Source organism: Oryza sativa, chromosome 1 (assembly GCF_034140825.1).
Source record: "Oryza sativa Japonica Group chromosome 1, ASM3414082v1".
Classification (NCBI taxonomy): domain Eukaryota; kingdom Viridiplantae; phylum Streptophyta; class Magnoliopsida; order Poales; family Poaceae; genus Oryza; species Oryza sativa.
Window position 1 is genome coordinate 14,436,736 of NC_089035.1, and position 15,264 is coordinate 14,451,999.

Consider the following 15,264-nt stretch of genomic DNA (forward strand, 5'->3'; position numbering starts at 1 on the left):
TCATAGCTACACTCTCGAAATAAAAGATTTAAGATATCCATTTTGACGCAGGAACCCTTTTTCTATGTAAGACAAACTTCTTGTTCTATGTACTTGAGTCGTACTCCCTCAATTTTTATTTAGTTTATATGGACATTAGATAGTCATATAAAGGAAAAATGAGGGAGTCTCGAGACTGGGTGGCCATGGTTGGTATCATAGCTGACAGTGGCGGAGGCAGGGCCCAGCCAGCATGGGCAGCTGCCCGGGCTCCATGCATCGCAACACACATTCCTCCACAGCATAAGAGCAAGTTTAATAGTATAGCCAACTACTAGCTCTAATTCATCTATAGTCAACCTAATAGCTCATTCATACAATAGTTATGTACTACACTATTAATACCTGATCCTACTTATCATACACACAGCGTGTCTTGGAGTCCGTGATATAGTTGGTTACAAATCTGTAGCCCGCTGCTAGCTTATAGCCTACTATTGTACTGCTCTAAACAACATTTACTCATTAATTGCTTACATAATTACCTTGCTTCCTGGTTTCAATGAAGGTTAATTAGATGACTAGCCAACAAACAAGCAAAGCAAGGGCAAAATCATCATATCGCTAAATATAAAGCCTAAGCAAAGAGTTGTACCACATCCCTAATCTTGCTTTCCTGATGTATAGTAGCCCCATAGTCTAACTCATTGACAATAAACAATCAACATTTCATTGATAAATTGTAACTTGGCAACAATCAACTTTACTTTTGTCTATGATAAACTGTACAATTTTCTATATATAGTTTTTATCTCTTGTTAGGCTTGCCCAGGCTAAAAAAATTTCTGGCTCCGCCACCGGTAGCTGGAATGAACGGAGTGGACTATTCTGCATGCTGTCCAGACCTGACAAAAATCAGTTCATCTCTGATCCGTCTTTTTTACACACTTGATGTAATCTGTAATATGGATAGACGAGACAATGCAAAACATACTAATGTCTGAAAACAAGAAATAAAAAATCCGGCTAGAAGAGAAGGCAAACATATTTCTTTTCCCCCGTCTTAGGCGGGCATAAATGCAAGAATCCTTCTCTTCAGCAAGTTATATGTGCAGAGTACGCAGTGCCAATCGGAAGAGAGGTATTGCAGGGATCATATGCTCATCCGATCCCACAGAAACAAACCAATAAAGGAATTACATCATACATCTGCCTGTGGTGTTCATGCAATCCACTGGCAGCTCCTCCTTAAAAGTTTCTAACCTCATGAGCATCATGAATTGCTTTATCATGAAGCAGGGAAAATTATTTGGCCGATGCAGAAGCAGAACTGCCTTTGAACTCATAAACAGCTGTACAGGATCTAGGCTGATTACACACAACACCAAGATATGCCAGAGAAGGGGAAAACTGGCGAAGGGTGCAAAGTGGAGGTGGCTCTTCAGGTCAGATTTCGGAGGGAAATTGTCCAGAGAAGATCTGCATCGGATTGTACAGTAACCTTTTCTGCGTGAACAATGTTGGATGTGCTTATCATACTCCCAAATCTCATCTTCGCTTCACCTGGAAGATAATGTAAACAACGCCTCAGGCTTCCAATAGAAATGGAGAAACACCTCCATATCACTGTAATTTTATAAGTAATGTTCTTATAGTTTCAAATAAACGATTCTTGTGACATTTAATTTTCTTGTTAACTTCTATGATTGCAATCAACTATTCATTTTTTCTTGCATCTGACACCAACTGCTAATCATGTACATATGAGATGACTGGTCCTAAATATACACAGGTACACTGAATAATGGTACTACTTCTGTACAAGATGTTTCTGTCAACATAGGTAAATCAGTAAATGTGCTTGATGGTACCATGCTGAATAGTGATTGTTGGGAGTGATTTTCATGTGTACATAGAGGCATGTAGTTTGATGGGATGAATTAGGACCAAATTAAGATGGTAGAAATATCTACAGTAGATCTGAGCACTTGTGGCTAGTGCTGTCAACATAACCATTGTTGCTAAGGCTTTGGTAATAGGTTAGCCAACAAGCCACTGGTAGTGGGACTTAGCCTGATTAAATGTCAATGTTTCATTTCATAGTCCAGGTTCACCCCAGCCTGATGACATTTCAACTGATCTGTCCTCATAACCTACATCAGGTGGCCCTAAGGAAATTACTTTATCAGAAGTCCAGCGCATCGCAAGTTATTATTAGCTCTATCCAGCAGAGAAACGTCATTAGACTGGTCCAAGCATTTCCCATCAACTATGATGTATGACTGACCAAGTGTTATTGGACTGATCCGAAACATTGTCTTCTCAGATTTCAGTGGGTTATATTGAAAATTGTGAACTCATGCGAAAGTTTGGAAACAAACATCAGCTACAAAACCAAACATTTTACTCAGACTTTTAAACGCTCAGGGTTGATTTCCAGAAAAGGTAGAAAATGTTACAATATTCTGCAAAATACTCCCTCCGTTTCAGGTTATAAGACGTTTTGACTTTGGTCAAAGTCAAACTAATCTAAGTTTGACTATTTCTGTAGAAAAATATAGTAATATTTACAACACCAGTATAGTTTCATTAAATCTATAATTGAATAATTTTTCATAATATATTTGTCTTGGGTTTAAAATATTACTATTTTTTTTCTACAAAATTAGTTAAACTTAGAGTAGTTTGACTTTGACCAAAGTCAAAACGTCTTATAACCTGAAACGGAGGGAGTACTAAACAAAATGTAGTTAACTGCTGTTTCTTCATGGAAAAAAAATTATGACAAGTTCAATTCAAATGTGCTTTAGTATCTTCAGTATCCTTCTGTTGGAAAGAACTGATGCATATAGTTTAACATGAAAACTGCATGAATAAGCAACTTGGGAAAGAAATGTACTCAAGTTCCACTTCAGGCCAGTGGTTGTAGTGCTTCCAGATGGTGCTCCAACAGGAAAAAGTCCACAATGTGGCCCTTCAACAGATGACTCAATATAGATCTCATGCTTGTGTGTTTTGGGAAGAAGCCGAATCAAGCAGTCATCTGATAGAAGAACAATCCTCATGTCCGAGAACAAATACAGAATGTTGATATTAGCAGCCTCATGATCAAACCTTCCACCAAGTGCTCCAGTCACAAGAACACAAAGCTGCAGTAGTTGAGGAGCTTAATTTTCATAATAATAATCGGTATATCTGAAATTTGAGCAGATATTGAGTTTTGACATTGTAAGACATAAACAGGTCGGAGATTGCTATAACAAAAGTACCAAGTTTAAAAGGAAGTCTGCTACTCACATTTGTTTTTTCATGATCAGGTGTACAACGATGGATCCGAGAAATACACTTGTGCAAATCTGTTGTCTCTTGGTTATGTGATTTATCAGAAATTTTAGATCCCTGCATAGAGTGCAATTCAGCAAAACAATGATATCCTGAGTTCCTGATCATGTTTACAACTCAGAGAAACAGAGCAGAAAATATGCAAGGCGCCCGGGACCCTGGGCAGGGGGTGGGGGGGGGGTTGGGGGGTGGACATGTTTGCTCGAGTATTCTGCATGTTGGTCATGTATATTATACCTAACTTAGTTTTGACTTACTGAGATAATGTGACATAATTCTGATTAAAATCAACTGGTTCGTAATAACCATGAAAATAGTTGCAACTTTGTTTTGTTCAGGATCTCAGCATCCATACTGATTATAGGTGTTTGCTGCACTAAGCAGAGATTCCCCTTGCTCTTGGATAGAGGTGTACATATCAATAATTACCACACGCTTGTCAACTGGACTTCATCTTTCATGAAATGCAGTACACTGCAAGGTCTACTGCCAAATGCAAGAGGCCATCTTTTGTTATTATACTCTTACTTTCCAACACACTATGGACATGCCTGTGCGTTGCAATGGGATCTAGAAGATGGGCCAATGGTTTAACGTGTTAGTTTTCTATGGGCCTATGGGCCTGTAGCATACTTCGGTTTTCTACGGGGCCCTGTTTTTTCTGCTTTTTTGGGAGGGGCGTGCTGCACGTGTGACGTGGGGGAGGACGGACAGACGGCTACGCTTTTAAGTAATAAAGAAAAATGCTTTCAGTGCTATTGCAGTTTCATTCTTATGACTAAGATTGCTTATGCCTTTAACAAACTAGATTTTTTTCACATAATAACTGCATTGCAGCAATCTCCTAGGATGTCTAGATTGCGTGAAACATTGTAAAAAAGTGCAAAAAAGGAAAGCAATGAAAAAAGACCTGGCTAGAGTAGAACTGTTTCACTTCTGGCCTTATAGAATCCATATCTCCCTCAATTATTTCTGGAATATACCTGGATATCAGCAGCCAATTGTAAGAGTCAGGAAAATTTTACTCAATTATATTAGTTCTAACAGTACGCAAGTATTCATCCTTAGGGGAGAGTAGAGCATGAACATTTATAGCTAGCTTGGTCTTAGAAAACTGACCTTAAAATGCCATTCAGATATACATTATACATATTTCATAAAATATATAGTACTATTGAGGGCTTTTGGAGAACATACAAACTGTCGAGGTGGGTTGTTCTCTGTGTGACCAGTGAACAGTTACCGAAAAATAAATAGGCACATGCCAAGCAATCACTAGTACCTAAATGCATTCCATATGAAGAACACATCTAAGAGTACAATTACTATTATGGTATTACCTCTACTAGAAAAGTGCAGATACGAACTTCTCATACAGAATAGAGGGAGCATATCCGAGTTGTTTAGTGAAATCTAATTACCAAAGTAGTGTTAGTGACCAAGAATCTAATATAAACCGTGTTTGTAGAACTTCACTTTAATTAAGAGATGGAACGATTCTGCAATCACTGAAGTAGTCTGAAAAATTTCAGTTTCCTTTAATCACAAATCACACATATGATCAAGTCATTTGAACCTTGGCCTGTATATGCCCATAGGTGCTGTTAATTTTTGTAACTGTTTTAGGAACAAGTTGAGCATTTAGATCACAGAGCATGTCAAATGGAACTCCACTACTGATTGATATCTCTAACAAGGAATAGAGTCTTGAGGTTAGAAATTACGAAAATAAGGTCTAGTACTTCAATCCAAACCACGTGAATGGACGAACAGGTGAGCCCTTTGGGCATTCAACATATTAGTGTATTAAATTTTATCTGTGGTCTCATTTATTTTTTTTAATGTACATGTTTCATATTTGGCTGTTTACAGTTTTACAACACACAGTTATTCAATGAGCTCAACTGGCATTACAATGTTGGCTTAGGACTTATGCCATCCAGATCCTAACACAACCCAATATCTTACCAAAAATAATCCAAACTACACTTCTTTTTTTTTTCATGTACAACCCACCAAATACTCCCCGTCCCTTAATATAACAACCTAGGACATAATATAACAACCTAGGACCGGATGTGACACTACATAGTACAACAAATTTGAACATGCTACTATGAAGTGTCCTAGATTGCTATAATATGGGACAAAGGGAGTAGTACCCTATTTATGTGCCTAACGTCCCATAAAAGAACCTAAAGAGGAGTACATTACAAATAATATCGTAAAAAATGCTTATTTTGAGCACTTTCTGTTTAAGTGTTACTACCCCTGTTCATAAAATAAGTAAATAATTTGTTTTTTTTTTGAAGTCTACGAAATGCCACCTTGACCACTAAATTTTATCAACTTTCATTAAAAAAATACTGCATCGTTTTGATATAACCAAATTATATGATATAGATAACATATTTGGTCAAAACTAATATAGTTTGACATCAAGCATAATAAGTGCATATTTTTGTGATCAGAGGTAGCAACAGCTATCACTTATCATTAATCAATATCTGCAAGGAATAATTTAAATTTAATAAACAACAAAATCCAAATGAAATGAGAAAGTTGTTACTCTACCTTTTTCGGGTGCTTTCATAGTCTGGATCATTAGTCATCTGAAACATCTCATCGAATATACGATTGGCACCTCCATCAGCACAGATTCTTAGCTTTGCTGCTCTATATCAAAATCACACGCAGAGGTTTAAAGATACATGACTGATACAGAATGTCAAAAGAACAAATGAGCAGGGACAGCTACCATGAGTCCACAGGCGGGGCACGAATCGTGGAAGGTTCTGATTAAGAACAACTAGAGCATACTTCTTTGCTGGAGAGTTGGCAGGCTGATGCAACTTTGGAAGAAGGAAGGTTGAAGAATGCACCATAACCTCCATACTGCGTATTGCGCGCCCCAACATCTTAACCTCAAGAAGGTGATGTACCAAGCTAGTGCATAAACAAGAATTATTTTAAGAACAAAAAATCTATTTGTAGCGAGAATATCGAACTATGCAATGCATTCATACATTAAGTATACAGGCAACAGGAAATCTGTTGTCCATGTGTTCAGTTCTAACTACCAATTGTTCCATCAACAGGTCAGCAAATAATGACCTGTTCTGTTGCATTTTCAGGCTGCAGCGTAATTTAACAGGTTCTGGAAGCCGAATATTATTTTCAGGCTGTATGGAAGAAGAATATTATTTTCTTCCCTACAGAATTTGGAGGTTATTTATTGTAGCATACTAACATATAAGCGGGAAAACGGTACACTATTTCTCATCCTACTACTTTGGGATGACGAACAATATTGAACCAATGGGAGCCGGTACGGCAGTAACAACACACCCAACATGATGAACCAAAATGTTCAGTGAAATTCCACTCCAGGTTGCAATAAACTGGATTCTGCCACTGCCGGGATTCCGTAAATCATGCTATTCTTACTTTCTTAATATCTTAATTAATGGAAGAAAAAAAATAAAAGAGGGACTAAAGCATTAGGGAAATTTACTCAAAATGGCCTGATCACATTACTCAATTATCTCCTTTTCAGGAACCAACAGCGAGCACGCGGCCAACGGAGAACAATAACAGAATCCTGCAAAATTCCGTCCCTCCAATCGAATTCTAGTATTCTACACACCATTTTCTCCCTCCCCCCACCCCCCCCCCCCAAAGAAAAAAAAAACTCCTTAATCAAACCGATTCACGATACTAGTCAGACGGACGGACCTCCCCAACGCAAAGAGTCGAGCCCATTCCCAAGAACTGGAATCTCTCCATCCTCAGACCCGATCACCGCCAAACGAACCCTAACGCGACAAGTAGAGACAGGCGCAGGAGCGAACTCACCTCGGACCGCGCGTGGATCGAGGAGGGAGGGAGGGAGGGAGGATCAGAGGATGCGTGCGGCGGGAGGAAGGGAATGGCCAGAACCAGAGGCAGAGCCAAAGCCTAGCTCGCCGCTCGTCCGTCGGAAGAAGGGAAAGGGCAAAGTCCAGAAATAGAAAAGGAAAAAAAAAAGAACAAAATATAGGCGTAATAAATGCACAAGGAAGGCCCTGTGTCCCGCAGTACACCGTCGCTGTCACGAACCGCACTTTGGCTTTTTCTAATTGAGATCCACCGGATGATGATGATGTGCGGTGCTCGTTCATTGACCCCGCTCTGACTAGTGGGCCCCACCAGGAGCTCCCAGCGACGGACACCAGTCACACCACAGAATAAAGCAAAAGAGCCTCGTCAGCCACATTAGCGGTGAGGATGGTAGTAGTAGCTACTACCTCCGTCTAATTAAAAACTAATCTAATAATATGAAATAACGAATCTGGACATACCATCTAGCATATATCACAGTTCTAAATTCAATTTTTGGACTGAGGGAGTAGTCATTAGTCTCATAAAAAATCAATCTAGAACAGAATATAACACATCACATCTAGCCTTCATAATACTATGATATATCACATCCAGTTCTAGATTTGTTTTTTATTTTTTAATAATAGAAATGGATTACATCTCGGCTTCTGTCATAAGACACATAGCCATAAGTTTAATAGTAATAAAAAAATAAGATAAAAGTAAATCAAAATGAGAAATAAGGTGATGGGACAAATCCCTGACTCCTCTTTATTATTGACTAGCGTTAAACCACATAAAATTTTTTTAGCTAGCAATTCTAATGGAACTATGCCACCCATAGTGGAATAAGAGACCCTTGGCTACCGATTCCAAGAGTGTAGCACCATTGCGCATAGTATCCTGCTCCTCCTGTGGTAGCATCGTATACCAAAAGTGGAGCTAGTAGGAAGACATGAAGATAACCTGCATAGGATTAGATAATTGTTTACCATTAAAAACTTTATCATTACGGCAACGTCAAATTGACCAACAGACATTACTAGCTCCAATTAGAATCCAATTAGAATCATCTTCTTAATGGACATAGATACCCCTCTAAGCCAATTACCGAAAATGTTTTTGGCGTTACGGGGTGGGGGGATATTAAAAGCAAAAAACAAACATCTCCAAACAAACTGAGCGACATGACACTCAAAGAAAAGATGTTGGATTGTCTCTTGTGCATAGCAGAAAGAACAATGTTTGTCTCCCCTATTTTCTTTTAGCCAGGTTATCTTTCGTTAGAATTACTTTCTTTTGAAGAAACCACATAAAAGACCTTGATCTTTAGTGGAATTTTCAAGTCCCACAGAATTCTCTTTTTGATCCAAATATTATAGTTCATGATCGCGGCATACATAGATTTGACGGAAAATTGACCATTCTTATGGAGCGACCATACAAAGCAGTTCTTTTCATTTGACAGAGTTATATTAGCTAGCCTGAGGATCAAATCGTTCCACTTGATTAGCTTTTGGCCAACAATAGCTCTCCTAAAAGAGATATTTAGCGGCGTTGTGTTCATGACCTCTGCCACAGTAGACGGCTTCTTTCGAGCCACATTATATAATGTAGGGTATTGATCTTTGAAAGAGATTCATTTTTTATAGGACAAAGAAAGTACATTCATGCAAAAATGTAAATATTTTGTACTTCCTCCGTCCCAAAATATAACAACTTTTAGCCCTTAGGATTTATTCAAAAATATAACAACTTCTTCACCAACATTCTATTTCCAACCAATCATAATCCTCCACCATTCACTTTTCCCACATACCTCCACTACTTATTCAATCACAACACTCCACCACTTACTTCTACCCACTTTCTTAATAACCGTGTCCAACCCTAAAACTTTTTATATTCCGGGACGGATGAAGTAGGTTAACATAAGTACTAAGAAAGTAGGTAAAAGTTATTGGAGGATGTGTATGATTGGTTGAGAAGAGAAAATAGCTGAAAGAGAATAGTTGTGATTAGTTGAGAGAAGGAGGTAGGTGAAAAAATAGTTTTATTTTGAAACAAAGTATTGTGATAAAAGTAGCTATATTTTGAGAGGGACGTAGTACCGAAATTATAGACCGTACTGACATCATCTCTTTATAAATATAAATATAAATATAGTATCCGATCATTTTTATTTCTACCTATATAAAAATATTTTTCTTTCTACTCCCTCCGTTTCACAGTATAAAACTTTCTAGCATTGTCCACATATATATAGATGTTAACGAATCTAAATACACATATGTCTAGATTTATTAACATCTAAATGAATATGGGCAATGCTAGAAAATCTTACATTGTGAAACGGAGGAAATAATATTTATGAGCCTCACTAAAGTAGATCACTAGATAGCTAAATTCTTAAAAATGAAATTTTTTTTACCGTATCGATCGGAGTCGTTTGCATAAAAATAATATTATTTCTTACCATTTTCTTTCGTAACACAAATAACGCAGGTTGATTGTCTATATTGGGCTTCGGCACAAGTTTCGTACATACTTAAATCGAAAGGACTTGCCAGAGATTAAAAAATAATTTTACGGTACAACTTTTATATATATATATATATATATATATATATATATATATATATATATATATATATATATATATATATATATATATATATATATATATATATATATATATATATATATATATATATATATATATATATATATATATATATATATATATATATATATATATATATATATATATATATATATATATATATATATATATATATTTAAAAGCAAACGCTCGAATATAAATTAATAAAAAAATAACACATAATAAAAAAATAGACTATATTGGATTGGTGAACACGAACTTATTAGGTGGGTGTGATTTAATGCGTGAACCTTCAAAACACCTGCTTTGGTTAACGAACTTGTATGGATGTAGTCTAATTAGGATATGATCCATGTGGTGCATTAGTACACATGAGTACTGTGTGCACTTGATTAGTATCCCTTGCTAATTGAGCTAGAGTGGAACTAACTTATAAGATATTGTCTCTCTAACTATATCGTTCTCGGGTTAAATCTTTTACACAAAATAATGACGAAAGTGTAAGTGGACCTACCCATCAGATATGTTGGATTGCGCGATTCTTGAAATGGGTTGTTACAATGGGAGGTTTGAGCGAAAATGCTATGGTAAAGCTAACTATTTGTTTCTACCATTGAAATATTATTGATTTGTTCTTTTTCTTCCTTTTGCTATCATTACGTCTTATTCTATCGTTTCCTCAACAAATATTTGTTTACATTATATCCTTCTCCTATACGTGTCTACTTAGCATTCTAGCCAACACTTAACTCAAACAAAATTAACCTAATAGCGCTATTTTGGCCTTCGTTCAAACCCACCAGACAAATTTGTGTACCAAAATGAATGTTCTATAAGTTCTTATAGTATATTACACCCACGTGATAAGTTCGTGTACTACTAATGTAATTTACTTAAAATACTATTGTAAGTTTCTATGCTTGATGAAAGACAAGACTAACCTAAGCAACTAGTTTTGCAATCCTAGAGCGATATGGGTTCCTTTTGCTATCATTAGCTCTTATTCTATCTTTTCCTTAACAAATATTTGTTTACATTATATCCTTCTCCTATATGTGTCTACTTAGCATTTTAGCCAACACTTAAATCAGCAAAATTAACCTAGTAGTGCTATTTTGGCCTTCGTTCAAACCCATCAGATAAGCTTGTGTACCAAAATGAATGTTTTATAAGTTTATATAATATATTACACCCACGTGATAAGTTCATGTACTACTACTGTAATTTACTTAAAATACTATTGTAAGTTTCTATGCTTGATGAAGGACAAGACTAACCTAAGCAACTAGTTTTGCAGTCCTAGAGCAATATGGGTTCAAATAGTCTCTGTGAATCTAAATCTCACAAATATAAATACAGCAAGTAAATGACACAAGAGACAAGTAATTTTCTCCTGAGGTTCAGAAACTCTGTTGCTTTCTTATTCACTGTTGAGGCGAGCCCAACTTCACTAGTCAAACCATCAAGCCTCCGAATCCCCTTGTCAAGGGATGTGCAAGATGGGATCTAGTCTCGAGCGAAGTGGTCTATCCAAGTCTTGATTACTAGGGTAGTTCTTTTTTCCACTCTTATGGTAGTGATCTCCAAACCACTCACAATCTCAACTGGGCCTCTTTCACAAACTTCTTTGCAGAGGTCACTAGGTCATATCCTCTAAGCCGTCTAGGAGGAGGCAACCTCCAAGAACAACAAATCGGTGATGATTGATTGAGAATGGTGAAGCTCCAACTAGCTCTACCAATGAAGCAAATACATCTTAAAAGAACCTAGGCGCTCAAGAGTGTTAGATTGGGTGCAAGGTTCAAAGATCAATAAGACCATATTGCACTCCACTAGCTAAAAACTTGTGATTGGAGTACTATTTAAATCACTCTAGGGGTTCCCGATAAAACCGCCCCCAACTAGGTCCGGTCACCATCGCAATATGACAACCAACAACTAATGACTCTCAGCTTCCCTCAGCCAACGAGGCCAAGGCTACAAGACAACATCTAATCAGATTGCCCCCAAGCTTGGTCAAACTGGACACATATGCAGTCAGACTGGCTCACACACAACACTTGGGTGCAGCCTCCAAGCCTGGTCTATCCGGACACATGCGCGGACAGACCGAAATGCACACAACACTTGGGTGCAGCCTCGGACGACGGTGGCCAACGCTACAAAGTTGGTTGTGGCCCGAACTCTCTCGCCACGGTCAGACTGGCCTTAGCACTGCGATTTGACTGACCTTAGAAGCTAAACCACAAAGTGCAAAGCCGAAGCAAATGCGACATGCTCTAGAGACTTAATTAGTTCATGATCATCCTTTTGCACACATCACAGACCCTTTTTGATAGTACAGCAAAGCTAGCAACAAATCCTAGCAAACGATCACCCCACCATGCACCATGATCAGGGTTTTAAATCTCCCGTTATAGCTGTTTGAGAAGGATTCTAGCTATTTGCTCTCATGTACAATTTAGTCGCTATAGCTCCATTTAGCCCGCTATAGATGTTTGAGAAGCTAACTGCTAAATGCTTTAGCCCGCTATTTAAAACATTGACCATGATTGATAGAAGAATAGAAAATATCCTTAGCCATCTCATTACCTTTGTCGAGCTCTCAGATACCATCAAGTTGGTCCATCTCACTTAAGACTTAGCCCATCTTCCCCACTCGCACCATTGCCTGCATTCCAACTCCTTCGACCTCGATCCTCCCTGCGCCATTACTCCGGGCCGCCAGGGACCAGCACTTCCGCATGCTGCGTCATCACCTCTCTCCCAGTTTCCGTCGGATATCGTAGCCCCCTGTGTGTGCGCCGGTTCCTTTCCATGGCAGCTAGGGAGCTCCATGTGCCGTCACACCGCTTCACTTCCCCGGGCACTGAGTAGCCACATTGCTTCCTCTCCCTCCGCCGCTCGCCTCCTCTGGGTACAGAAACCACTGACGCCCACCAAGGAACGGTCTGTCTTCTGTTAGCTTTATTCTCGTCCCATTGGCTTCCATATATAAAGACGGGGATCCGCTGATGCGTTATCTACAGTCTTCCTGCTCCATTGGGTTTTCAATTTGCAAAGACAAAATTCGGTATATACCACTTCTCCAAGCAACTCACAAATGAATTCCTTAGTCAATCACCCGAATTTTATTCAGTTGCTATCCGCAAGCCACTCCGCAATCCTGCAAATTCTTCACGACTGGATTCGCGGCAACTGAACGTGCGGCCTAGATCAAGAGTGCTTCAAGGAAGTGCTTGCACAAGCAAACTCAATTGTGCTTCAATCTTGATATGTCTTGAACTACCTGAAGCGATCTGCAGGTGTCCTTGGGACTTTGGAAGCAGAAATGGTGGAATTTTTTTTCCGCTGTCAAGTTGTTCGTGGTGGAGCTGAAGAAATACTTGACAAGAACTGAAAGATAAAACAAAGAAGCATATGCAGAACAGGTAGATGATGTCTTAGTTATTGCTTTTTTATTCATTTAGATGATGTAGGCCATTACCAAGGTTGCAGCCGTATGTATCCTTATTTCCTGGTGCGCTGGATTCATTCATTACCTTTTTCATAAAGAGCAATTTTACCCTTTTTGAGGAGATACCATGAGGTATCATTTTTTCTATTGTAAATTTGGTATCTCTTGGTACCTGATTACAATGAAGTACCAAATTTTACACTAAATTTTTGGTATCTCCTTAAGGACCGTAAAATTGCTTTCTCCATGTTCTTTATATATCTCAGTTTCTAAATATATTGGTAGTTGCTAGTAAAATTTTAATCCTCATGGGACAAGCTTGGCTGGTGTCTCACCGGCCGCATCGATCAGTTATGTTGTGTTGCTGAACAACATACATAGAATGGCCATACACAAGTCTTGAATCAGAATAGAAAATGTAAGGTGATTTTCTTATACATCATTCCTTTATTATATCTTGGCACAAAGTCTCTATGTATTTCTCCCTGTACGTGTTTGTATTTCGCAGGATTTTAGAGTCTTCTTTGCCGTAGTACCAGACTTCAGGTTAGAGTCTTATTTCAAAGTTTATTTCACCTTGGCTAATATATGTTGCATTGTTGATTGACAGCTGTCTGCCTATGTTTTGTCCTCCAGAGCTTCGAGGATAGCGGAATTATTGGTTTATATTCTGCATTTTCCCATATAAGCTCTCCTATCGATGTCTTTTCATTTTATTGCTGACATTCTACATTTCTACTGCCACACTTACACCAATGTTTTCTAAGAGTAGTACAACGCTTTTGGATCTAGAAAACCACATATAGTATTTAATGGATCTATAATTCTTATAGTTACTGTTCATATTGTTTCTTGGGTCTATGTTTGATACTATTGTTCTGCATCTTATTTTTCATGCATAGGTGCTAGATCAACGCGTGGGATATTATCTAGTAACGGTGAAATTTATGCACAAAGTACAAAATATAGGATTAAAAAGCTCCCTAAACATGTGCACATCAAACACAAGGGGCATTAAGTGACATTAGAAGGACTTTACACTATATTTCTTATCCTCTCAACTGTATTGCGAAAAAAACTAGTATGTCACGAGAGAAACATCAATAATTTATCTTAAGACATTGGAATAGTCATGACTAGCCATAGAGCTCACATAAGAGCAAGTTTAACACTGTAGCCGGCGGCCGGCTACACCTGTCTCCATGTGTTAGCGCCAAAATTTGGTAAGCCCGAAGTCATCATTGGCCTAGAGTCAGTATCGGCTTCAGAGTCTTGGAATCGGCCGATGGGAGTTATCAAGTCGCCAGCAGTCGGATTCTTGGAGAATTCAGTTAAGGAAATTAATCTATTCAAGGAAGCTTATCCAGAAGAGACCGAGTTCAAGGAGGATGCGGCATGGCAATTTATCTATTAATTAGGAAATATTTGTCAGTTTCCTTTTACCTTTAGGAAAGTATGTTTAGTGTTCGATAAGGACTTTACATAGGTCCCGTTCTTTTCTCCAACAAGAGTTGGATGAAGATTAAGATTTTTTGGCACGCTTTTCAAACTGCTAAACGGTACATTTCATGTGGCAACTTTCTATATGAAAGTTGCTCTAAAATATCATATTAATCTAATTTTCAAGTTTGTAATAATTAAAACTCAATCAATCATATGTTCATACCACCTCGTTTTGCATAAAAAACTTAATCTTCATCTTTATATTTATCTCTAGGAGATTCAAACACCACCTATGTTTTCCTTTTATCTTTAGGAAAGTTTCTTTCTTGTCCTACAAGGACTAGTATCTACCCATGGGTATAAATATGTACACCCAGGGTCAATGTAAAAATATTTCTCGATCAATACAACTCGGCGCATCGCCACCCTCTCTTCTGAGGTTTCACTTCTCAACCGGCGGAATTTGGCACCTGACGCTGGGCTGCGTCGGTTCAGTTCGATCTCCGGCGAAGGGGTAAGTCCTACGTTCTGTCGGCCCTGGTGAATCTATCGGCTACAT

At 38.2% G+C, this 15,264-nt stretch overlaps 1 protein-coding gene across 4 annotated transcripts; it reads right to left on the reverse strand.

Moving 5' to 3' along the window:
- Positions 1-723: 723 nt before the first annotated feature.
- LOC4326288 (thiamine pyrophosphokinase 2-like) lies at positions 724-7,323 on the reverse strand. 4 transcript variants are annotated; one of them, NM_001401644.1, is made up of 7 exons: positions 7,177-7,323; positions 6,080-6,267; positions 5,896-5,992; positions 4,232-4,304; positions 3,277-3,378; positions 2,879-3,128; positions 724-1,542 (listed from the first exon to the last, which is right to left on the reverse strand). In NM_001401644.1, exons 2-7 carry the CDS (start codon positions 6,237-6,239, stop codon positions 1,421-1,423), a joined length of 804 nt encoding a protein of 267 aa, NP_001388573.1. In that variant the 5' UTR covers positions 6,240-6,267; positions 7,177-7,323; the 3' UTR covers positions 724-1,420. The 4 variants fall into 4 exon arrangements, with proteins under 4 accessions (NP_001388573.1, XP_015621865.1, XP_025881169.1 ...); XM_015766379.3 differs by having other exon boundaries at positions 1,007-1,542; positions 5,896-5,997; positions 7,177-7,296; XM_026025384.2 differs by having other exon boundaries at positions 1,007-1,542; positions 7,057-7,178.
- Positions 7,324-15,264: the final 7,941 nt, after the last annotated feature.

What these genes read in the sequence shown, in the direction of transcription:
- LOC4326288 (NM_001401644.1), bottom strand. Translation starts at nt 6,239, where the DNA reads ATGTTGGGGCGCGCAATACGCAGTATGGAGGTTATGGTGCATTCTTCA. An exon ending in AACAGTTCTACTCTAGCCAG is followed by an intron (nt 3,379 to 4,231) that starts GTCTTTTTTCAT and finishes CACTCTATGCAG; the next exon opens with GGATCTAAAATTTCTGATAA. An exon ending in CTGATCATGAAAAAACAAAT is followed by an intron (nt 3,129 to 3,276) that starts GTGAGTAGCAGA and finishes CAACTACTGCAG; the next exon opens with CTTTGTGTTCTTGTGACTGG.